The 26,428-nt window shown below is 39.5% G+C and overlaps 1 protein-coding gene across 5 annotated transcripts in view; it reads left to right on the top strand.

Moving 5' to 3' along the window:
* Positions 1-26,428, top strand: part of LOC106875605 (telomerase protein component 1) — a 215,491-nt gene that overhangs the window by 124,897 nt on the left and 64,166 nt on the right. For 4 of the 5 annotated variants that reach the window (XM_089349533.1, XM_089349530.1, XM_089349532.1 and 1 more), the window contains exons 38-44: positions 4,859-4,983; positions 7,298-7,447; positions 8,668-8,773; positions 13,939-14,058; positions 18,379-18,477; positions 23,367-23,514; positions 25,722-25,828. In XM_089349533.1, the coding sequence (XP_089205659.1) occupies positions 4,859-4,983; positions 7,298-7,447; positions 8,668-8,773; positions 13,939-14,058; positions 18,379-18,477; positions 23,367-23,514; positions 25,722-25,828 (855 nt within the window). Of the gene's footprint in view, positions 1-4,858; positions 4,984-7,297; positions 7,448-8,667; positions 8,774-13,938; positions 14,059-18,378; positions 18,478-23,366; positions 23,520-25,721; positions 25,829-26,428 lie in introns of all 5 variants that reach the window. The other variant, XM_089349531.1, reaches the window with a different exon arrangement.

Here is a 26,428-nt window from a genome sequence, read left to right as displayed (position 1 = left end):
TATGTCCTCAGCAGTTACAGCCCATGTTTCACTGCCATGTAGCATGGCTGTTCGTACACATGCGTCATACAGTCTGCCTTTTATTCTGAGTGAAAGTCCCTTTGTCGCCAGCAGAGGTAAGAGCTCTCTAAACTTTGCCCAGGCTATTCTTATTCTAGCAGCTACACTTTCAGCGCACCCACCCCCACTACTAACTTGGTCGCCCAGATAGCGGAAGCTATCGACTACCTCTAGTTTTTCACCCTGGAATGAAATAGAAGTTGTTTCCTGTTTGTTTACAGTCTTTTATATATATATATATATATATATATATATATATATATATATATATATATATATATATATATATATGAGGATTTCGTAATGAGATAAAGAACCAAGGCTGTGTATAATTTAGAACATTTATAAATAGAAGGTCTTACAGCTGTTTCCTGGATATTTATTATATCCCTTCATCGGAGACAGTGTGAGAGGATGGAATTAGACCTTCTGGGTCTAATTAACACCACTTTCACTCACTTCTCTGTATGTCTCTTCACCTCTCTTCACTCCTACTTCTCTTCACTCCTACTTCTCTTCCTACTTCTCTTCATTCCTACTTCTCTTCATTCCTACTTCTCTTCACTCCTACTTCTCTTCACTCCTACTTCTCTTCCTACTTCTCTTCACTCCCACTTCTCTTCACTCCTACTCTTTCTCTCCTCTCTCTTACTCTCTCACATTCTCTTCTCTCTTACTCTCCCCTCTCTCACTCTTACTCTCTACACTCTTACTCTCTTACTCCCTCACCCTTACTCTCTCTCACTCTCTTCTCTCTTTCCCTCTCTCTCACTCTCTTCTCTCTCACTCTCTTTCTCTTCCTCTCTTTCTCCCCCCTCCCACACCCACAGCCCCTAGTTCTTCGATCACCGTTCTTTCTCCCCCTTTGTTATCTCCCCCTTTTCTTAGCTCTCCTGTGTAAAATTTCTAACTTCCGGTCAGCCATTACTATGACTGACCTTTGACTGAACACTATTCAATTTTTTTTCTCCATGTTTTTCTCCTTGTCTCCGTATTCTTTCTGTTGAAGAGCGTAGCTCGAAATGTTAAAGACTTTCCGTATTCCTGAGCGTCATACTAATACATCCTTTTGTTGTTTACACCACCTGTCCTCATCTGTTGTTTTTTCGCACATTCTCCCATATATATATATATATATATCATCATCATCATCATCATCATCATCGTTTAACGTCCGCTTTCCATGCTAGCATGGGTTGGACGATTTGACTGAGGACTGGTGAAACCGGATGGCAACACCAGGCTCCAATCTAATTTGGCAGAGTTTCTACAGCTGGATGCCCTTCCTAACGCCAACCACTCAGAGAGTGTAGTGGGTGCTTTTACGTGTCACCCGCACGAAAACGGCCACGCTCGCGCTCGAAATGGTGTCTTTTATGTGCCACCCGCACAGGCCAGTCCAGGGGCACTGGCAACGATCTCACTCGAAAATCCTACGGGAGCCAGTCAGGCGGTACTGGCAACGGCCACATATATATATATATGTATGTAGGTGTCTTCAAGACGAGGCTGGACCTCTTCCTGTCAGGTGTCCCAGATGAACCAACTTCACGGCAGGAGGCACAGATGAGAGCAGCTGCATCAAACTCTCTCATGCACCAAATGTCAATTCCTGAAGTAAAATTCGTGAAATAAAATTGTGTAGCAACACCAAATGGCAGTGCCCCAGCATGGCCACAGCTCATGAGCTTGAAACTAGATAAAATGAAAATGAAAAATGAAATATATATGTATGACAAGCTTCTTTCAGTTTCCGTGTATCAGACCCGCTCACAAGGCTTTGGTCAGCCAAAGACTAAGGTAGAAGACACTTGCTCAAAGTGCTACACAGTGGGACTGAACCCAGAACCATGTGGCTGGGAAGCAAGGCAGGGTATATTTTAAGGGAGTTTTGACTGATATTTCTTGCAAGTTAAGCAACAACAAGGCAACAAAATTATTTGCTTCTCTTCTTCTGCATACAGTCATTAGTGAGTTCAAATCTCACAGGTGATCATTTAACTTTTTAATCCACCCCAAGATTGAAAATATATTTACTCGTTATGTTTTAGGATTGATTGAATCAAGTATAATCTTAATATGTTAAAATGACATTTCTCTCTTTTTTGTTTTTTACTTATGTCAACAAATGCCTTTGAGTGAATTTGGTAGACAGAAACTGTGTGCTTTCATTTGAAAACTAAAACAATGTAAAGCACATTGTGACCAGCGGTGTTTAACAACATTTTATACTCTGACTGATACTGTGGTATATACATATGTATGTATATATGATCATTATCATCATTACTATTTAATGTCTGCTCTCCATGCTGGCATGCGTTGGACAGTTTAACATGGAGCTGGCTAGCAGGAAGCTGTCCAGACTCCATCTCTCTGTTATAGCCTGGTTTCTATGGCTGGATGCCCTTCCTAATGCCAACCACTAAGCAGAGTGTGCTGGATACATTTTATGTACCACTAGCATGTGTGTGTGTGTGTGTGTATAAATATATATGAATAAGGATAAGATCGTTATTTAAAATGCCGATCATATCAGGTGGCTAGCATGGGAATAAAAACCTCATAGGTAATAATTATTATTAAAATTATAATTAAAGGTATCTAAGAGATACCACCATGCTAGCATGGTGGTATCTCTTGGATACCCTTAATTATAATTTTATATAAATATATATGTAGAAGGTTGAAAAGGAACACACGAGTTGATATATATATAGAAAAAAGTCAAGGTAGAAAATACTAAAATAATTTTATAAAAAACATTTCAGTACATATATATATATATATATATATATATATATATATATATGTATATATACAGGGTTGGCAAAAAGTCACCTGACAGTAAATTAAGACCATTTAATTCCAAGATTTATTTATGTTTAACAACTGAATGAATTTAATAAAAGCATCACAATATGAAACATCATGAAAAAGGTTCAAACTGAAGTCCTTCTTGAACAACACATCTTTCCATTCGAGTCAATACAGAAAGTATTTATGGAATTTTGATTTACTGTCCGGTGACTTTTGGTTAACCCTGTATATATGGTTTGTTTCTGTCTCTGTAACTTAGCAGTTCAGAAAAAGAGACTGATAGAGTAAGTACTAGACTTACGGTTAAGTATTGTGGGTTGATTTATTCAACTAAACTCTTCTGGATAGTACCTCAGTATGGCTGGGATATCAATGATTGAAACAAGTGAAAGATAAAAGATAAAAGTTAACAATGTCAGGAAAGCAGTATTTTTTTTTCTATCTTCCTTATCCAAATTGTCATGAATAAAATGTAGTTAAAACTAATGAAGATGACACTGATGATGATGATGGCAGTGGTAGCGTTGTCAGCATTGTCGGCAGCGTCTGCTGTTATAGTTGTTGTTTCAACTAAATGCCATTTTTCTCATGCAGTTATAATTCCAAAAACCGATGTCCATGAAAAGGTTGATGAGGTAGTTGAATGGTCACTGCATTTTTCCTTCTCTTTCGATTAATGTTCATCTGAGCATAACAAAACAAAACAACGACAACCCCTTTTGTTATAAGGGTGGGAAGTATTGAGAGTAAACCTGGATATTCATTATGCACACACTGGCAACATTTGCGATGCAAACTTTCAATAAAGAACAAATATTCATAACATGCAACAGCAGACAGTCGTGCTAGATTAACTTAAACATCCGAGTTTTGGCCCATCATATTGAAAGGAAATAGGAAATAGCTGGCTTCCATTGAAAAGGGACAACTAACTGGTTACAGGAGTATCAGAAATAAAGTGGATATTTCTACAGCAGTAGATACTTTAATCCTTTTGTGTTTGGCTGGGTGGTAAGTAGCTTGCTTACCAACCACATAGTTCCGGGTTCAGTCCCACTGTGTGGCATCTTGGGCAAGTGTCTTCTATTAAAGCCTCAGGCCGACCAAAGCCTTGTGAGTGGATTTGGTAGATGGAGACTGAAAGAAGCCTGTTGTCTCTCTCTCTCTCTCTCTCTCTCTCTCTCTCTCTATATATATATATATATATATATATATATGTATATATATATATATATATAGGCGCAGGAGTGGCTGTGTGGTAAGTAGCTTGCTTACCAACCACATGGTTCCAGGGTTCATTCCCACTGCGTGGTACCTTGGGCAAGTGTCTTCTACTATAGCCTCGGGCAGACCAAAGCCTTGTGAGTGGATTTGGTAGACGGAAACTGAAAGAAGCCCGTCGTATATATATATATATATATATATATGTATGTATGTATATGTTTGTGTGTCTCCATTTGTCCCTCCCACTTGACAACAGATGCTAGTGTGTTTACGTCTCCATAACTTAGTGGTTCAGCAAAAGAGACCAATAGAATAAGTACTAGGCTTACAAAGAATAAGTCCTGGGGTCGATTTGCTTGACTAAAGGCGGTGTTCCAGCATGGCTGCAATCAAATGACTGAAACAAATAAAAGAATAAAAGAATATCTGTCCAAAATATTCTACCTGTTCTATGTTCAAACTGGCCAGATCCTGCCTCTCAGACTTGCTCTACAATGTCATTTTAAGAATAAACAATCATATCATTGGAATCTCAGAGCCACAAGGGAATGCGTGATTAATTTTAAATGATGTGAATAAATAAATATTAGATTTGACACAGAATAATGTGAATGTTAAAGGGGTTGATTTGTTGAAGTAAAACCTTTCATGGTTTACATGGTCAAATGATTGAAAAAAAGGAAAGATAAAAGATAGAAAAATGTATTTTTGAATGATATCTATAAAGCCTGGTTCTAATTCTTGCCTCTTGTAGGAGCTACGAAATTTCATTGGACATTCTAATTGTATTTCCTCTGTCTGTTTTGTCAATACCAATCAATTGTGCAGTGCATCATTTGATTCAAATCTTTGTTTGTGGGACATCAAAGAAGGGTTCAGGTAAGTTTTTTAAAACAAGATACTCAACAAAAAAAAAGTGGGGGGGGTAGTATTTTCACATTATCTACAGCTAATTTCTATGCTTACTGTGTGTGTTGGTACTCCGTCGCTTACGACGTCGAGGGTTCCAGTTGATCCGATCAACGGAACAGCCTGCTCGTGAAGTTAACGTGCAAGTGGCTGAGCACTCCACAGACACGTGTACCCTTAACGTAGTTCTCGGGGAGATTCAGCGTGACACAGTGTGACAAGGCTGACCCTTTGAATTACAGGCACAACAGAAACAGGAAGTAAGAGAAAGTTGTAGTGGAAGAATACAGCAGGGTTCACCACCATCCCCTGCCGGAGCCTCGTGGAGCTTTAGGTATTTTCGCTCAATAAACACTCACAATGCCCAATCTGGGAATCGAAACCGCGACCCTATGACTGCGAGTCCGCTGCCCTAACCACTGGGCCATTGCACCTCCTATACTTACTAAAGGATTAGTAAATAAACTATTAAACAGCCACCCGATTCCTTGTCCATTTTCTTCTCCACGATGTAGCTATGTAGCTGTTTAGAAAGGCCATCAATCAGCTATTACACCTGTCTTGTGAGTGTAATAATTTATTTACTAATCTTTTAGTAAATAAAAAATTGGTTGTCAAAGTACTAAAAAAATGTGTTAAAAAAGAAGAGAAAAATAACATATTGTTTGCGATAGTGAATGAAGAATATTTCAGTTATGTCAATAATAATTTTCACATTTTATTTTGATTATTTAAATCCATTTTCTTGTACTATAAATTGTTAGAACAATTCTTAAAGCTATATAGGTGCCGTGGCTCAGTGGTTAGAGTGTTGGGTTCACAATCATGGGGTAGTGAGTTCGAATCCCGGACTGGGCTGTGTGTTGTGTTCTTGAGCAAGACATTTTGTTTCACACTGCTCCAGTTAACTCATCTGTAGAAATGAGTTGCGATGTCACTGGTGGCTAGCTGTATCGGACTTTACCTTTCCCTTGAATAAAATCAGTGGCATAGAGAGAAGAGGTTGGTATGCATGGGCGACTGCTGGTCTTCCACAAACAACCTTGCCCGGACTTGTGCCTTGGAGGGGAACTTCTAAGTGCAATCCCGTGGTCATTCATGACCGAAGGGGGTCTTTTAGTTTTACAGGTGCCAGCATAGCTGTGTAGTTAAGTTCATTTCATGATCACATGATCTCAGATTTGTTGTTGGTGACATTGTTGTTCTTTTCCTGCCTGGGGCAGAGTGGAGCAATTTGGGGGCACTGTGCCATGCTCCACTTTGGCATGGTTTCTGTGCCTTTCCTAATGCCAACCACTTTACTAAGTGTACTGGATGCTCTTTTTGTGGAACCAGCATTGTGTAATTTCACTTACATTCTCACACACATGCCCCCCTCCACCCACACATACACACATATACATCATCATTATCCATTTTCGATGCTGGCAGATGTTGGATGGTTTGACAGGAGCTGGCAAGGCTGGGAGCCACACCAGGTTCCATAGTCTGTTTTGGCAAGGTTTCTACAGCTGGATGCCCTTCCTAATGTCAACCACTTTACAGATTGTACCAGGTGCTTTTTACGTGGCACTTGCACCAGTTTTTTTTACATGGTTGCAGCACTAACACTTTTATGTGGCACCATCACCAGTGCTTTTTATGTGACACTGTCACCTGTGCCTTTTATTGGCATCAGCATTGACAGGGTCACCGAGTACTTTGCGAGACATACAAGCACATATATACACAAAAATATATGTATTATAATTATGAGTTAGTTCTGTGTCCATTCACTCCAGCCTGACATGCCTAAAGGCAAAACTCTTAAGTCACATTAGTGAATCCCTGCTTCACACACATGCATGCATGCACACACACAAACACACACACGCCATACTACACACACACATACAGACAAACACAGACACATGCACACATCACACACACACAACACGCACACATCACACACCTCACACAAACACACCACACACACACCACACACACCATACACACACATCACACAAACACACACACCACAAACATACACACACACATCACACACACATCACACACACTACACACACATATAGATACAGGCACACATCACACACATCACACCCCACACATACACACAAACACACACACACATCCTCCAGATATGAATGCTACAAACTTAGAAGAAATCTAATCAGTCTTGGAACAGTTTGGGGAATTATGGGCCAGTAGCCATTTTTGATTTTCATTTATTCATTTCTGTAATAAAGTTGACTTACTAACACGAAATATTTATTTTATCGTTTAGAGTATTTTTGATGAAAGGTCACACCAGAAAGGTCAGCTGTTGTTGTACGGATCCATCCCAAAGGCTTATTGCTTCCTCTTCTTGGGACACAACGGTGAAAATTTGGAACGCTTCTAAAGGAAGCATCATGTGTTCTATCAGTTTCAAACGGTGGGTATTACGTTTTTTTTTTTTTTTTTTTTTTTACCATTCCAAACATTTGCATGTTTCTTCTGTAAAGGACTGTCAGAGTACTTACCGAACATTTCTCACATCAATCACAAAGACTCTTAGAAATATTTGAATCACCACCACCACCACCACCACCATGGATTCGGATGAAACCTTCAGGGATGTTTGGTCTCGTAATTGGCATGAACTGATTAGATTTGGGGATAGATCCAGTACCGGACAAGGATTCTGGATTATTTTTCCTGTTTTTTTATTTACTTAATCTTTGAGAGCGGTCGGGTTCATTTTTAGTATTCTCGTTTGTGGGAGCAGTTGGGTTTATTTCAGATATTCTCATTTTAAAAATCGTCTCTGGTTAATCATTGAGAGGGCGTTGGGGTTGCCTTGGCAGAGGTTTGCACTCTCTGAGTGCTCGTTTATTTTTAGAATGACATTATAGGGTAGGTGTGAGAGGCTGAATATGGCCAGCCCCATTATAAAACCAGCAGAATATTTGGGCCAGATATGGCCAGTTTAAATGCTAAAGGGTTAATCAACTTAAGGTTAAATACCACCTGGTATTTAATACCAGGTTAAATACCACCTGGTAGTGTATTTGTGTTTGTGTGTTATTGTATTGCAGTGCACCTGAGGTGAATTAAGGGTACTTCAAACTATGCTACCCAATTTTTTTCTACTCATCTATTTCAGCAAGACAGTTATCCAAGATAATTCTAAGTAGTCTTCATGTTTCAGTTCCACAGAGTCTAGGACATTTACCCCCCATGGACAATAAACCTTCCCCCCACCAAAAGACAATTACGTCTGAGGACAACAGATGGTGATTTAAAACTTCTTAATATATTAGAGAGGGGTAATTAACCAAGGTGGGTAATTTTCCTAAGGGATAGTTGTTGTCGGGGGCAATTGTCCTAATGGTGTATTCCATTTTCTGCATGATTTCTATTGTTGGGTGCCCTTCCTAACACCAGCAGCTTTACAGAGTGCACTGGACACCTTAGGCACAACAACAAAGGCTATCCAGTGCAAGCTGGACCAAAGGGTTCTCTTCACCTTGTATTGTTTATTATTTAGAGCAACTTCTCTCCAAGACAAGTAACCTCCAAATAACAAAGAATACAAGAACTCCATTTTTACATGTATTGAATCCATAGACAGCCTTTTCTAAAAAAACTTTTGTTTTATATTTTCTATTTCAGGCCTGTTAACTGTGTAGCATTTCATCCTGAGAAAGAATTGATTGTGGCCGGATTGTGGGATTCTACATTACGTATTTATGATTTCAACAAAATGTCTGAAATTGCTGTAAGGAAACTTCTTTATTCTTATTTTAGCTAGTTGTAAAATCTCAAGAAGAGATCGGAGTAGTAACTATACTAACAAGTATAGTCAATCGCCACATCATGGTAGGGTTTCACTCCCCCTGCTAGCAATATATATTGCATATAAAAAGTGTAGTGTTACGCCAATAACCAGCTAGTGGAAGATCTGCCTGGGGTTAAACTAGTAGTAACATGGAGCAGCCACTTTGATGTGATGATTGACTTTACTTATTTTAATTTTATTTTTCTTTATTTTTTTTCCTTTCGTTGTTGTTTGTCCCATGTTCCTCACTTCTTTTCAGCTGACCCTGGTTGATCATACCTAAGATCATAGGGGTTTCGTCCATAACCATCCTGTAATATTTTGGTGGGTGTCATTGACTACATTGTGTAATGTGTCCATTCTATTATTTAACCCTCTCAGACCTGGGCCCCTGTATCTAACTTTACCTGCCACCTGAACTCCTGAGCAAAAACGTATACAGTTGCATATACAGCTCAAGAGTTATGATTGCAGACAAACCAATGGACAGAACTATACCCCACCCACCAAAAAATCGAAGAATCAAAAAAAATTCATGAGAATAACAATAATAGGCCTACCTCTCAACTACCATATCTGTTCACTCGAATCGCTACTCTCCTTATCACTTTCACCACTTTGATTGTCTGAGTCACTCTCATTCCTCAACTGTAAAGAGTCTCGGTCTTGCTTGTTTATCAGACTAAGTGTTGGATTTATCACATGCTCATTTCATTGCAAAAATCTTTTTTTTTTGTTTTTTATTAAAAACAAAAGTAAATAGCTGCTATGAGGGATGTCATTAGCAAAGAGTCATAAACACACTTCACTACAAAACTGCATTGTGATCAGTTGTTTGTTTTTAGAATTTTGTCTTCTTTTTCTATGTGTGCAGTTCAGTATTACTTTAATGGGAATTTGATAAAGATGATGTTTAGATTATTTCCATTATACAGTAATCTCTTACCATATCGCAGTTCACCTATCGCGGTGTATTATCTAAGCTTACATAGATTCCTCCATGGTGTTGTTTTGTATTTATAATAAAATAAATAGATACAAATTATAAAAATAATAAAAAAATATATACAGTACAGTACTGTTTTAACCTATCATGGGGGGTTTTGGAACGTAACAGCAGAAATAGTCGAGGGATTACTGAACATGGTGCAATAAGGTTAAGATAGTTCACACAAGGTTTAGGTCAACCTGAAGCTATTGTAAAAGATATTTGCCAAAAAGCTATGAAGTGGGATTGAACCTAGGCCTTTGTGATTTCCAAACAAAGCATTTAACCCTTCAGCCATTGTGCATCTACAATCAGTGTTGTTAATGAGTGAAATAAAATAGACTAAAACTGTGAAGATAGTCATTAAATGAGTCATACCCATTCATGTAGGGTAGCTAAATCTGTTGTCTAATTTAACACTACTACTTGACCACTAGTGGAGTCCACTCTGTTGAAAGCATTCAGACCAGATCCCTTATAAGTTATTTTCTTGTTGACCATTACAGGCTTGAGTTAACAGATATCCATTTTCATTACATGTTGCTTCTAATTTTTTTTCAGTTTCTATTTTACAAGGTGTCCACAAAGTCTGGGTACATGGGGATTAACACATACTTTAAGAAATTATTATTTCTTATTAATTGTTTATGTTATGATTTTATTTACTTCATGTACCCACATGGGGATTAACACATACTTTAAGAAATTGTTATTTCTTATATTTAATTGTTAATGTTATGATTTTATTTACTTCATGTACCCACATGGGGATTAACACATACTTTAAGAAATTATTATTTCTTATATTTAATTGTTTATGTTATGATTTTATTTACTCCATGTACCCAGACCTTGTGGACACCCTGTATATTGAATGCTAAGACTAAACCAGGGCTGTGGAGATGGAGTCAGAAACAATTAAGGGGTAGCTGGAGCTGGAGTCGGTAAAACTATACCGACTCTGATTCCGACTCACAATGTCTTTATTCTTTAATATAAACCAGTTATAACATATAGACCTACTCAAAATACAAGTGTATGCATATGCCTTATGAGATATGTAGACCACAGTCACTTAATTACATAAAGAGCAGTTGGAGTCGCAGGGGCCAATAGTAGAAGAGACGGAGTCAAAGTTTTTTGTTTTGACTCCACTGCCCCGGATTAAACCTTTAGTACTTTTGTTATTGTGTTTCAGTGGAGGCACAATGGCCCAGTGGTTAGGGCACGGACTCGCAGTTATAGGATCGCGGTTTCGATTCCCAGACCGGGCGTTGTGAGTGTTTATTGAGCAAAAACACCTAAAGATCCACGAGGCTCCGGCAGGGGATGGTGGCGAACCCTGCTGTACTCTTTCACCACAACTTTCTCTCACTCTTTCTTCCTGTTTCTGTTGTGCCTGTAATTCAAAGGGTCAGCCTTGTCACACTGTGTCACGCTGAATATCCCCGAGAACTACGTTAAGGGTACACATGTCTGTGGAGTGCTCAGCCACTTGCATGTTAATTTCACGAGCAGGCTGTTCCGTTGATCGGATCAACTGGAACCCTCGACGCCGTAAGCGACAGTGCCAACAACAACAACAACATATTGTGTTTCTGTATGTTTCAATTTTTTTTGAAAATAATGGTTTCAAATTTTGGCACAGGGCTAGCAGTTTTTGAGAGGAGGGGAAAATCAATAACATTGACCCCAGTACTTGACTAGTATTTATTATATCAAATCTGAAGGCAAAGCTGTCCCAGAATTTGAGCTCAGAACATAAAGACAGACAAAATGCTATTAAGTATTTTGTCTGGTATGCTAATGGGTCTGCCAACTCACTGCTTAATTAATTTTGAAAATAATGGAAAAATTTAGTGAAACAACTTGGTCATTATTGACCCGTTTCATAGCAACATTCCTGAGACTGTCCATGGTTCTCTGTTACAAAATTCATGTTTTAATATGATTTGAATTAAAACCTTCCATCAAAATTTGTGTTAATTTTTGTTCCGAATACCAGCTTAATGACAAAGTTGTTTTACTAAATTCATTAATTTAAAAAATTAATTAGAATAAAGGCAATGTATTTCAACAAAAATATAATAACAAAAAAAAAAGGTTAATCAGGTGTTTGGAACATAAATTAGCATGAAATTTTGATGGAAGATTTTAATTTAGATAAATAGGTTGTTGGCACTCCGTCGCTTACAACGTCGAGGGTTCCAGTTGATCCGATCAACGGAACAGCCTGCTCGTGAAGTTAACGTGCAAGTGGCTGAGCACTCAACAGACACGTGTACCCTTAATGTAGTTCTTGGGGATATTCAGCGTGACACAGTGTGACAAGGCTGGCTCTTTGAATTACAGGCACAACAGAAACAGGAAGTAAGAGTGAGAGAAAGTTGTGGTGAAAGAGTACAGCAGGGTTCGCCACCATCCTCTGCCGGAGCCTCGTGGAACTTTAGGTGTTTTCGTTCAATAAACGCTCACAACTCCCAGCCTGGGAATCGAAACCGCAAGTCCGCTGCCCTAACCACTGGGCCATTGCCCCTCCACTAGATAAATAGGAGGTTTGCATCATTGAATCAGAGGCAGTTTCCTTCTTGAGTCATATCGACTCACAAGGGCCGATTTTCTGGTTTCCATTGCGTATAAATTCCCCACCTGGATGTGACGCCAGTCTGTCACAGGATTACTCACTTTTGCCAGCTGAGTGGACTGGAGCAACATGAAATGAAGTGTTTTGCTCAAGAATACAATGCATCGCCCAGTCCAGGAATCAAAACCACAATCTAACAATTATGAGCCTAACACCCTAACCACTAAGCCACGTACCTCCTGAATATGGGAAACAAGGTTAGTCTTAAGTGGGTTGGTATGAGATGGGTTAAAACTGATCTGACTTTTTTTGCTTCACCAGAAGAAGTGCAGTGCCCATGACTTTTGCTGGGGCCTGTGACCCTTGTAAAAAGAACGGGAAGAATCACAACCCTTCAGATGCTGATCATTGAATGCAGCACATTTAGATGTTGAGTTATGGACTACTAACTGATAACTATGGCTGTGTGGTAAGAAGTTTGCTCCCCAAGCACATGGTTCTGGGTTCACTCTCACTGTGTGGCACCTTGAGCAAGTGTCTTCTGCTATAGCCTCAGGTCGACCGAAGCTTTTTAAGTGGATTTGGTAGACGGAAACTGAAAGAAGCCTGTTATGTATGTGTGTGTGTGTGTGTGTATGTCTTTGTGCCTGTGTTTTTCACATACACTGCTTGACAACCAGTGTTCGTGTGTTTACATCCCCATGATTTAGTTTTTTAAAATAAATTTTTAATAAGCAGAAGTTATGAAGTAACTCAAGGGTCAAGTATTTTGGGTATACTATACACAAAACTCTAGTCACTTTGTAGCATCTGATGATGATGAAGATGATAACGTTGATGATGAAATCGTTTGTTTACGGATTTCATGTTATTTGCACCATTGGTGATGTCCTGTACCCATCTATGCATGTATAGATATCATCATCATCATCGTTTAACGTCCGCTTTCCATGCTAGCATGGGTTGGACGATTTGACTGTGGACTGGCGAACCAGATGGCTGCACCGGGCTCCAATCTGATCTGGCAGAGTTTCTACAGCTGGATGCCCTTCCTAACGCCAACCACTCCGAGAGTGTAGTGGGTTCTTTTACGTGCCACTGGCACGAGGGCCAGTCAGGCAGTACGAGGGCCAGTCAGGCGGTACAACGGCCAGTCAGGCAGTACAACGGCCAGTCAGGCAGTACAACGGCCAGTCAGGCGGTACAAGGACCAGTCACGCTCAAGTGGTTTCAAAGTGACAAAAATATTTTGACACAAATTAAATTTAAACGTTGAAATGAATCTAACAGTTTTTCTGTGTTTTTTAAATGGCTTATAAACACCTTCCACGCTGCAATTGCTTTAGTTTCAGCATACGATCTCAGATCAAGTCACTTGCTATGCAAGTACATCTCCATAATATTTTTTTCTTCACATTTTAATTACATGTTAATTGGCATTATTGAATTCCAAGTATTAAAAAAAACAGAAACTGATATTTTACCATTCCAACAAGGAAATTTTTAACTTTTATTTTTCTCTTTTATTCTTAGGTTATCCGTGGTCACGTTTCATCTGTACGTGCTGTTGCATATCTGCCAACTGGTACATATATTACATCTGCCTCTTTAGATGGATCTGTGAAAATATGGTCAGCTGACCATGGCAAACAGGTTATTCTTTACATTTGTTATCTTTCTGCTCCACTGCTCTGGCTCTGCTACCGCTGCTCTCCTACCTCTGTTCTTATACCGCTGCTCTGCTACTGCTGCTCTCTTACCGCTGTTCTGATGCTGCTGCTCTGTTACTATTGCTCTGCTGTGTATTCTCTTAGTTATTTGTTGCTGTATGTTGTTTGTTATTGTTATTTAACCCCAAGTAAACTCAGATCAAATGTATCTATGACCAAAGGCATTCCAGCCATAAGCTTTTTTTTTATTGAGACATAATGTACCTTGGGTTACATCACCTACTGTGTCCTTCTGTTTTAAGACAACTGGGAGTTATTCGAAGGAGACCTAGCTGCTATTTCTAGTAGGACAAACGACCATATAGAGGCTCCTTCATTAGTTCATTGTTACTGAAGCTGAAGTTGTAGTTTTGCACAAGATCAGTGGTCAACAGCATTCCAACCACGACCACCCAAGCTTATTTTGATGTGTCCAGTTTATCTAGAACTACATTATCTTATGTACCATTCCCAATTTCTTTTTTTTTTTTTTGAAGATGACAGGGTATGATTTGAGGGATACTTGGCTGCTATTTCTAACAGCTCAAGTGACCAAGTTGCAGCCTCCCTGTTAGTCTCATTGATGTTTTTTTTTAATGCTTAAACTTTAGAAGGAAAGTGAAAGTGTATGGCTTAGTGGTTAGAGTGTTGTACTCACAATTGCAAGGGTATGGTTTCAATTCTCAGACCAGGTGGTGCATTGTATTCTTGAGCAAAACACTTAATTTCATATTGTTTCAGTCTGCTCAGCTGTAAAATGAGTAACCTTGTGACATGCTGGTGTCCCGTTCAGGGGGAATATTGTGATCTTGGTCATTTATATGCCATGGACATTGGGTAACCACCCTGATGTATCCTTGGGCTCATGACAAAATACCAGACTCTAGAAGGAAGAGCAATTCTTAGAACCTCTTGTATTTTGTATGTGTTATTGCTGTCCAAGTGGTGTTAATGCGAAGACACAGAGAGAGACATGCACACACAGATGCACATACCTACACATGCATACACACACATCACACACATATACACATATAAAACTAGAAAGAAGATGAAGATATCAATAAGTGCAGGAGTGGCTGTGTGGTAAGAAGTTTGTTTCCCAACCACATGGTTCTGGGTTCAGTCCCACTGTGTGGCACCTTGGGCAAGAGTCTCCTAATATAGCCTCTGGATAACTAAAGCCCTGTGAGTGGATTGGGAAGGTGGAAACTGACAGAAGCCCATCATGTGTGTGTGTGTGTTTTGTTTATCAATCAATTGAAGGTATCTGCCTCAACTTCCTCCTCTGCCTTCTCATCATCATCATTATCATCATCATCATCATCATCACCAGCACGTCTACCACCACCATCATCATCATCATCATCATCAATGTCATCTTCATTATCACCACCACCACCACCACCACCACAGTCACCGCCATCATCACAATTACTGTTACCAACATGACCACTACCTCTGCCACAACCACCACCACCGCCACTGCCACCGCCACTACCACTGCCACTACCACCATCACAGCCATTGTTATTACAACCACTATTACCATTGCAATTATTAATACAACTACAGCCAACACCAGCACCACCACCAACATTGCTAGTGCCACCACGACTATCATCATCACCACCACCACCACCACCATCACCACTACCATTACCACCACCGCCACTACAATTACCACCACCGCCACCATCATGGCCACACCCATCATTGCCACCACTACTATTATGACCACAACCACCATGGTCACCATCGCTATCACCATCACCACCACCGACAATACAGGTTACTACGATTACCACTAATGCAACAGTCACTACGACCCCACCCCCATCATAATTACCACTAATTAATTCCTCTGTTACCATTTCTGTTCTAATGCCACCATGTTCACCCCACCCCCTTCATCACCATTATTCCTGCTATCATCAATACTGTTCTTATATACTGTTGCTATCACCACCACAACCACCACCATCACCACCACCACTGCCATCACAACCACCACCACCACCGCCACCACAACCATCACAACCACCACCACCACCAGAACCACCACCATCACCATCACAACCACCACCATCACTACCACCATCACCACCACCACCACCACAACCACCACCATCACCACCACAACCACCACCACCACAGCCATCACAACCACCACCATCACCACCACCATCACCACCACCACCACCACCATCACCACCACAACCACTACAACCATCACAACCACCACCATCACCAACACCACCACCATCACCACCACCACCACTACAACCATCACAACCACCACCATCACTACCACTACCACCACCATCACCACAACCACCACCACCATCACCACCACCACCACCACCATCACCACCATCTCTAACCACTGTCATCACCATCACCACCAAATAGCACAGCCACTATTATCTCTAGCAACATCAGGTCCACTGCCACCATCACAATCATCACTATGACAATCAATACCAACAACAGTACCAACGCCACCACCATCACCGTTACCACCACCAACACCATCGCCACCACCACCACCACCACCACCACTCCTGTTGCATTATAATCAGGTTTGCCTCAATCTTTATAATTTTACATTCAGAGATTAAAAAAAAAAAAATTAACAGAAACAAACACAATTGCTTTAATTATTTGTAACGATGTTCTTGTTGCTTATTAATTTTCTTGAGAATCTTTGCAGCAGTTGCAGAACAATGTTAATGAGCCATGTGACAAAAACAAAATGGCAACAAAAACACACACAAAAAAAAAGAAAAATCAACCTGACAGAGATAGAGAGAGAGAGAGAGAGAGTCGACAGGTCGTGGTGGTGGTGGAGAGAATGCATGATAACGAATTACTCTTAATTTTTAATTATTCAAAATGCAAGATGTGCTATATAGTGTGTGATTCCTTTCTATAATTCTCCCCCCCCCCTACTCTGCCCCTGCCACCATGTCACACCTGCCCCACCACCAGCAAGAATGGTACTGTCTTTTGAAAACAATGGCAGTAGGTTGGAATGAAATGAGATTGCAATAATCGGTTGATTGGAGGTAGGAGTGGAGTGAAAAGATTATGGTGGGTGAAGATATTAATTGGAAGGTTGTGATATATAAAAATATTTTTATGGAAGATTGGAAACGAACAACCAACATCGCTATTATGGTGGTGGTTCTCATTTGTGTGTGTGTGTATATCCATATGGATATATGTGTGTCTGCATATATCATCATCATCATCATCATCATTTAACGTCCGCTTTCCATGCTGGCATGGGTTGGACGATTTGACTGGGGACTGGCGACCAGATGGCTACACCAGGCTCCAATCTGATTTGGCAGAGTTTCTACAGCTGGATGCCCTTCCTAACGCCAACCACTCCAAGAGTGTAGTGAGTGCTTTTCACGTGTCACTGGCACGGAGGTCAGTCCGGCAGTACTGGCAACAGCCACGCTCAAATGGTGTTTTTTATGTGCCACCTGCACAGGAGTCAGTCTAATGTTTTGTTCACATGCCACCGGCACAAGTGCCAGTAAGGCAAGGCTGGAAACGGTCGCGCTCAAATGGTGCTTTTTATGTGCCACCGGCACAGAAACGAGACCGCTGCTTTGGCAGTGATCCCGCTCGGATAGTGCTGTTAGCGCTCCACTAGCACAAATGCCAGTCATTGAATTTAGTTTAGTTTTGATCGATCTCACTTGCCCCAACAGGTCTTCGCAAGCAGGGTTTTGTGTCCAAAGAAGGAAAGGTATGCATGAGTGGGCTGGCTACACCCCTGGTAAAGGCCATGGGTTATGGTCTCACTTGTCTTGCCGGGTCTTCTCACACACAGAATATTTCCAAAGGTCTCGGTCACTAGTCATTGCCTTGGTGAGGCCTAATGTTCGAAGGTCGTGCTTCACCACCTCATCCCAGGTCTTTCTGGGTCTACTTCTTCCACAGTTACCCTCAACTGCTAGGCTGTGGCACTTTTTCATACAGCTATCCTCATCCATTCTTGCCAAATGACCATACCAGCGCAATTGTCTCTCTTGCACACCACAATTGATGCTTCTTAGGTCCAACTTTTCTCTCAAGGTACTTACACTCTGTCGAGTATGCACACTGACATTACACATCTATCGGAGCATACTGGCTATATATATATATATATATATATATATATATATATATATTGGGATTAACTGCATAATAGTACAAAAGCAAAAATTAATATTAAACATATTTTACTTATTGTTTCTCCTTTCAGGTTGGAAGCATTATGGGACACATGGGTCCAGTTAATGCTATTGCTTACACCTCAAATGGAAGAGAAATGGTAACTGTCAGTGAAGATGGCAAAGTAAAAGTAAGTTATTTAAGTATTAATTTTTCACTCATTGGATTGCGGCCATGCTTTGGAAACACCTTAAAGAGTTTGATCAAGTAAATTGACCCCAGTTATTTTTTCAACCCTTATGCCTACTCTGTTAGTCTCTTTTACTGAATGGCTTAATAATGAGGATGTAAACAAACCAAGCCCTGTTATCAAGTGGTTGTGCTGGACAAATACAAGCATAATGATGCACACACATATTAGAGGATTTCACACAGTTTCCTTCTACCAAATTCGCTCACAGGTCATTGGTTGGCCTGAGGCTATAGTAGGAAAAATTTGCCCACTTTTGAAACCCTTTCGTTTTATATGTTTGTTTATGATGTGATTTTTATATTTGTCTAATTCTCACCCTCAGGAAATATTTAACTTGATATTTCAAGATGCTCATTATTTATGTTATTTACATTGGACGCATATGTGTCCTCATCTTGTTTGTTGTTACTACCATGTTTCGGCTGATTTACTCTCTAGCCTTCACCAAGATTGCGAGTTCAATTCCAGGCAGTGCCTTGAATAAATCATCATCATCATCGTTTAACGTCCGCCTTCCATGCTAGCATGGGTTGGACGATTTGACTGAGGACTGGTGAAACCGGATGGCAACACCAGGCTCCAATCTAATTTGGCAGAGTTTCTACAGCTGGATGCCCTTCCTAACGCCAACCACTCAGAGAGTGTAGTGGATGCTTTTACGTGTCACCCGTAATAATAATAATGAAAAATATTGAATAATTCATCTTTGGAAACATGGGTGTTTTGCTCATCATCCTTAAACAAACCGTATTCAGGGACCTTTTGAGCGGGATGGGCTACTCGACCTGAAGTAAATTCTAACTGCAAGGTCATGCGCTGTTTATCTTGATATGAGATCACCATGTCACGCACATATGGTTGTGATGCATGTACCTGGTGTACCCTTATCAGACGGGTAGTCATGATGGGTATAACGGGCTTTGTATATTTTACCCCAGTGTCACTTTGATAGCATGCACTGCTCTCTCACTCAATAATAATAACATCAGCTAAAGGATACCTTATGAATGAGAACCCAAGGTTGGGTTCAAAATTCTATCAGGACACCTGATGAAGGCTGGAGAATAAATCAGCTGAAGCGTTGTGGTAATAACAAACAAGATGAGGACACATATCTGTCCAATATAAATAATGTAAATAATGTACAGAATTCCTCATCTCTAAAATATAGAACAGTATTTCAAGATGCAGTTTCCAATTTTTAATTTATTAATTTGTAATTGATTGAGTTAAGTATGGAAACAAATTGTACGTTACAGAGATTTTGACAATACGTAAATAAATTGAGTTTTATCAGTTGAAACTCTTCATTTTTTTCTTTATGATATATTATATTGAAATGTACTCATATATATTGAAATGTAATAATCATTAAACTCTGTAATATACCTAATTAGTGCCTATTTAAATAATTAACACCAATACTATTAAGTTATACTGGACTCCTGAACTTTTACATCGATATATAAGATTAAACTGGCAAAGCTTGGATGTTAACATCCCTTTTGTGAGGTATCTGTATACTCAAAGTAGCTACATACACACACACACACACATTAATAAATATACATCCAACCCATACCAGCAAGGAAAACAGACCTTATATGATGATGATGATGATGTATACTTATGGGTGCATATATCTTTGTGTTCGTGTGTGTATCCACCCCTTTCACTTGACAACCAGTGTTGGTTTGTTTATGTCCCCGCAACTTAGCGATTTGGCAAAAGAGACCAACCGATAATATAAGTACCGGACTTAAGCACTGGGATCAATTTGTTCAGCCACACCCTCGAAGGCAGTGCTCCAGCATGGCCGTAGTCCAATGATAGTCCAACAGATATATTTGTTAACCATCTTACATTAGTGATTTTGTTTTTGTTTCTATGTCAACGTAGGCACAGGAGTGGCTGTGTGACAAGAAGCTTGCTTCCTAGCCACATGGTTCTGGGTTCAGTCACACTGCATGGCACCTCGGGCAAGCATCTTCTACTATAGTCTTGGGCCGACCAAAGCCTTGTGAGTAGATTTGGTAGATGGAAACTAAAAGAAGCCTATATATACATATACACACACACACATATATGGTGAGATGGTGTGAGAGCAGCTGCTATGGCATTGTGTGTGTGTGTATATATATATATATATATATATATATGTATATAGGCTTCTTTTAGTTTCCATCTACCAAATCCACTCACAAGGTTTTGGTCAGCCCAAGACTATAGTAGAAGACACTTGCCCAAGGTGCCATGCAGTGGGACTGAACCTAGAACCATACACACACACACACATACACACATATATATATATGGTGAGATGGTGTGAGAGTGGTTGCTATGGCGTTGAGGCAGATCTGGCCACGCCCCGTTAACAGGGACAAAACCTGGATTTAAAACCCAGGATGGTGATGATGATGATGATGATGATACATGTATTTGTGTGTTTTTCTCTCCTCACCATCGTTTGACAACCGAAGTTGGTTTGTTTACATCCCCATAGCTTAGCAGTTCGGCGAAAGTGACCGATAGAATAAGTACCAGGCTTACAAGGAATAACTCCTGAAGTCGATTTCTTCGACTAAAGGCGGTGCTCCAGCATGGCCCCGCAGTGCAGTGAAAATGACCAAAACAACCAAAAGAATGTCAACATAGTTGTTATTGTATGTTTCTGAGAATTAACAAATATTTGCTTTTGAATATATTTTGTCCCATTCTATTTCACATGTGATTCTTATTGTTTATAGCGAACATTGATCTCTTTGTAATGCAGTGGTTAGCTGTACATAAAGTATTGTGTAAAATGTTCAAAGTATCGAATGCTTTTGTTCTGTGTTGCATGATTTTGATTATTAGCAAATATTTGCTTTTAATTACACACTTATAAGCAGTGTGTATATTGCCTTATATAATAGCTACATTAAGCATTATATTCTACAGTGGCTTGTATTTTACAGGCATTAAGAATCACACACACACAGCACTCTATTCAATATTAGGAGTGGTTGTGTAAGTGGCATCAGCTCATGTCTTGTAGTTTCTTCCTTCTCTGCCCCCCCCCCCCCCGTGTCACTAGCTTTGCAAGAGGCCATGAAGTATGCAACCATAATAATAATAATAATAATAATAATTATTATTATTACTATTATAATCCTTTCTACTCTAGGCACAAGGCCTGAAATTTGGGAGAGGGGGAAGTTGATTACATCGACCTCAGTACTCAACTGGTATATAATTTATCGACCCTGGAGGCATAAAAGGCAAAGTTGACCTTGGCAGAATTTGAACTCAGAATGTGTAGATGGGCAAAATATCACTAAGCATTTTGCTCGGTGTGCTAATGATTCTGCCAGCCCACTGCCTTAATAATAATAATAATAATAATAATAATAATAATAATAATCCTTTTTACTAAAGGCACAAGGCCTGAAAGTTTTTGGGGGATGGGTATAGTCGATTACATTGACCCCAGTGTTTCACTGGTACTTAATTTACTGACCCTGAAAGGATGAAAGGCAAAGTCGACTGTGGCAGTATTTGAACTCAGAATGTACAGACAGAAGAAATGCCACTAAGCATTTTGCCTGGTGTGCTAACGATTCTGCCAGCTCACTACCTTAATAATAATAATAATAATAATAATAATAATAATAATAACAATAATAATATTAATAATAATAATAATAATAATAATAATAATAATGGTATAAACACACGCCAGAAAAGGTCACAGAAAACGAGAAAGCAACCATACTCTGGGATATGCCAATACACACAGATAGAGAAATTAAGACAAATAGACCAGATATAGTTGTCAAAGATCATGAAGAAAAAAAATGCTTTCTAATTGATGTATCAATACCAGCAGATGACAACGTTTCTCTAAAAGAAATGGAAAAACTTTCAAAATACAAAGACCTGGAAATAGAGATAACTCGAATGTGGAATCTAAAAACAGAAACAATTCCTATCATAGTAGGTGCCTTAGGTATAATAAAAAAATATTCAGACAAATACATAACAAAAATACCAGGACTTACAAATATATATAACATACAGAAAATTGCACTACTGGGTACTGCACACATTCTACGCAAAACACTTTCAATACAGTAAACATAAGAGCACCACAGCAAACCACAGCACATACCCAAGGCGCACAGAGCTGCGCTCGGTAGTGAAGTGAAAGCACGTTATAAAAATAAAACTACTGAACAATAATAATAATAATAATAATAATAATAATAATAATAATAATAATAATAATGGTTTCAAATTTTAGTACAATGCCAGCAATTTTGATGGAGTTTAGAAGTTGATAACATCAACCCCTCTGCTCAACTAGTACTTATTTCATCAACCCAATTTCTAAGACACCAACTCCTCCTCCTCCTCCTACTCCCTCCCTCCCTCCCTCCCTCCCTCCCTCCCTCCCTCCCTCCCTTCTCATTGTCATCGTCGTCATCATTTGAAATTTGTTTTCCATGCTGGTCCCCTTAGAGTGTGAGAAATTAAGGGCCAAAACACTTGCCTGAGATGGAGTTTCTTTATCACATAGGGTCATTTTAAATTTAAATCTGTTAACCACAGACACAAGACACTGCTAGTAATAGATGTCAAAATATAACATCTCAAATGTCTCACTAACTTTATCAACTCAGCCAGTACTCTATGAAATTTCCACACTCTTATATCCAAATATGATCGTATAATCCATGCCAGCATGGAAAGTCGATGTTCAACGACGATGATGATGTGTTTGTTAAATAATATCAGCTCAAAAAGAATCTAATACTGTGAATATTTATTTCTGAAATGTTTATTAGATATGGTCAAGTTATCTTGGCAAGTTGGTCCACAAACTAAAAGGAAAAGATGATGATGCTGCAACTTGTGTGTCAATCTCACCATCTGTGACAAACATTGCTGTTGGTTACCACAGTGGAAAAGTCAGAATATTTAATATTACAACAGGTGAGGTTTTTTTCTATTTTAAATCTTTCTTTACATTTTCGTTTTTTGTTTTTTCTTTACAGCCCAGTTCACAAATATTCCTGTACAGGTGTGTACCCATGGAAAATCCATAAATGATTAACCCTTTGGCATTTAAATTTGCCATATCCAGCCCCAAAATTCTACCTATTTTATGTTCAAGGTGGCCAGATCTAGCCTCTCACACCTATCCTACAATGTCATTCTAAAAATAAAAGATCATGTTGAAATATCAAAGCTACATGATAGTACATGATGAAAACACCAGTGTTAGCTTTGGCTTGATTATTCTTTTGACTTGCTATCTGTTTTTGTATTCAGCTAATTTTTAAAAATCTGAATATGGTTCTGTTGTCTCATTTTTTTTCTTCTCTAGTTAGTTTCTATGTATCATATTACTTTGATCATGTCTTCTGAGATAAAGCTCATGAGAAATTACTTACCCTGTTACTGAATCACCAACCTTTAAATTTAATATCATCATCATCATCATCATCGTTTAACGTCCGCTTTCCATGCTAGCATGGGTTGGACGATTTGACTGGTGAACTAGATGGCTAGACCAGGCTCCAATCTGATTTGGCAGAGTTTCTACAGCTGGATGCCCTTCGTAACGCCAACCACTCTGAGAGTGTTGTGGGTGCTTTTACGTGCCACCGGCACGATGGCCAGTTTGGCAGTACTGGCAACGGCCATGCTCAGAATCGTGTATTTTACGTGCCACCTGCGGCACTGGCAATGATCTCGCTTGAATGACTTTTCACGTGCCAGGAACGCGAAGCTGTGGCACAAGTGCCAGGAAGGCGACGCTGGTAACGATCATGCTCGAATGATGGTGCTATCACGATTTCGCTATTATTGATAGTATTTAATAGGTGCAGACATGGCTGCATAGTTAAGAAGCTTGCTTCCAGACCATGTGGTTATGGGGTCAGTCCCACTCTGCAACACTTTAGGTTAGCATCACCTACTTATTCTGGGCTGACTAAAGCCTTGTAAGTCAGTTTGACAGATGGAAACTGAAAGAAATGCATCCTATATATATGTATATATATGTATGTATATGTAGGTATGTGTATATATGTATGTGTGTGTGTATATATATATATATATATATACTATCGAGGCCGTTGCCAGTGCTGCCAGACTGGCCCTTGTCCCGGTGGCACGTAAAAGCACCCACTACACTCTCGGAGTGGTTGGCATTAGGAAGGGCATTCAGCTGTAGAAACTCTGCCAATTCATATTGGAGCCTAGTGCAGCCATCTGGTTTCACTAGTCCCCAGTCAAATCGTCCAACCCATGCTAACATGATGATGAATGTGACTACATAAGCAATATGTCTGGCAGAGTAATCTGAATTCTAAAGGGTTAAATGTTGAGATTACTTGTGGCAAACTGTATTTAACCCCTTTGCCATCATATTTCTATTGAGATATTCTATCTTTGCTTCAATTAATTTTGAAAATAAGGAAGAATTTCATAAAATAACTTTGTCCTTATTAGGTTGGTATTTAGAACATGAAACATGAAATTCTGATGAATAGTTTTAATTTGGATCTCTTTAGAACAAGAAGTTCGCCAGTCCGCCAGAGCAGCGGTCTCACTTCTGTGCTGGTGGCACATAAAAGCACCCACTACACTCTTGGAGTGGTTGGTGTTAGGAAGGCCATCCAGCTGTAGAAACTCTGCCAGATCAGATTGGAGTCTGGTATAGCCATCTGGTTTCACCAGTCCTCAGTCAAATCATCCAACATATGCTAGCATGGAAAGTGGACGTTAAATGATGATTATTATTATTATTATTATAATAATTATTATTATTGAGTGAGAGCAGCGCATACCATCAAAGTAACAATTAGGGTGCAAATATATGAAACTCAGTATACCCATTATGACTACCCATCTGATAAGGGTACACCAGGCACATGCATAACAACCACATGTGCATGACATGGTGATTTCATATCAACATGTTCTGTATTCAAATGCTGCTGTGGTTGACTTTGCCTTTCATCTTTTGGGGTCAATAAAATAAATACCAGTTGAGCCCTGGGGTCAACTAGCCCTTCCCTTGAAATTTCAGGCCTTGTGCCTAGTAGAAAGAATTGTTGCTGCTGTTATTATTATTATGGATTGCTGTTTATAATGATGATATTCTTACTCGTTACTTTTACCTGTTAAACAAGGTGAGAAACTCCATGACTATCAGATGCACACTAAAAGCATATGTACCATTCGTTATTCTCCTGATGAGAAGTTCATACTGACAGGATCTGCTGACACCACTGCAAAGGTAAGGCTTATTTTAAAACATTTCTTTTTGATTAAGAAATAAAATTATAATTATTGTTGTTGTTTGGCACTTTTTCACACAGCTATCCTCATACATTCTCGCCAAATGACCATACCAGTGCAATCGTCTCTCTTGCACACCATAACTGATGTTTCTTAGGTCCAACTTTTCTCTCAAGGTACTAACACTCTGTCGAGTATGCACACTGACATTACACATCCATTGGAGCATACTGGCTTCATTCCTTGTGAGCTTACACATGTCCTCAGCAGTCACGGCCCATGTTTCACTGCCATGTAGGATGGCTGTTCGTACACATGTGTCATACAATCTGCCTTTTACTCTGAGCGAGAGGCCCTTTGTCACCAGCAGAGGTAAGAGCTCTCTGAACTTTGCCCAGACTATTCTTATTCTAGCAGCTACACTTTCAGTGCACCCACTGCCACTACTAACTTGGTCACCCAGATAGCAGAAGCTATCAACTACTTCTAGTTTTTCTCTGTGGAATGAGACAGAAGTTGTTCTCTGCACATTTTCAGTGTTTATTGCTCCTGAGCATCTGCTACATGCAAAAACTATCTTCCTTTGATATTGCTGCAC

Source organism: Octopus bimaculoides, chromosome 3, assembly GCF_046866305.1.
Source record: "Octopus bimaculoides isolate indiv1 chromosome 3, ASM4686630v1, whole genome shotgun sequence".
NCBI lineage: Eukaryota > Metazoa > Mollusca > Cephalopoda > Octopoda > Octopodidae > Octopus > Octopus bimaculoides.
The sequence above is the reverse complement of the archived record's forward strand: the minus strand, read 5'-3'. Positions and strand labels throughout refer to the sequence as shown.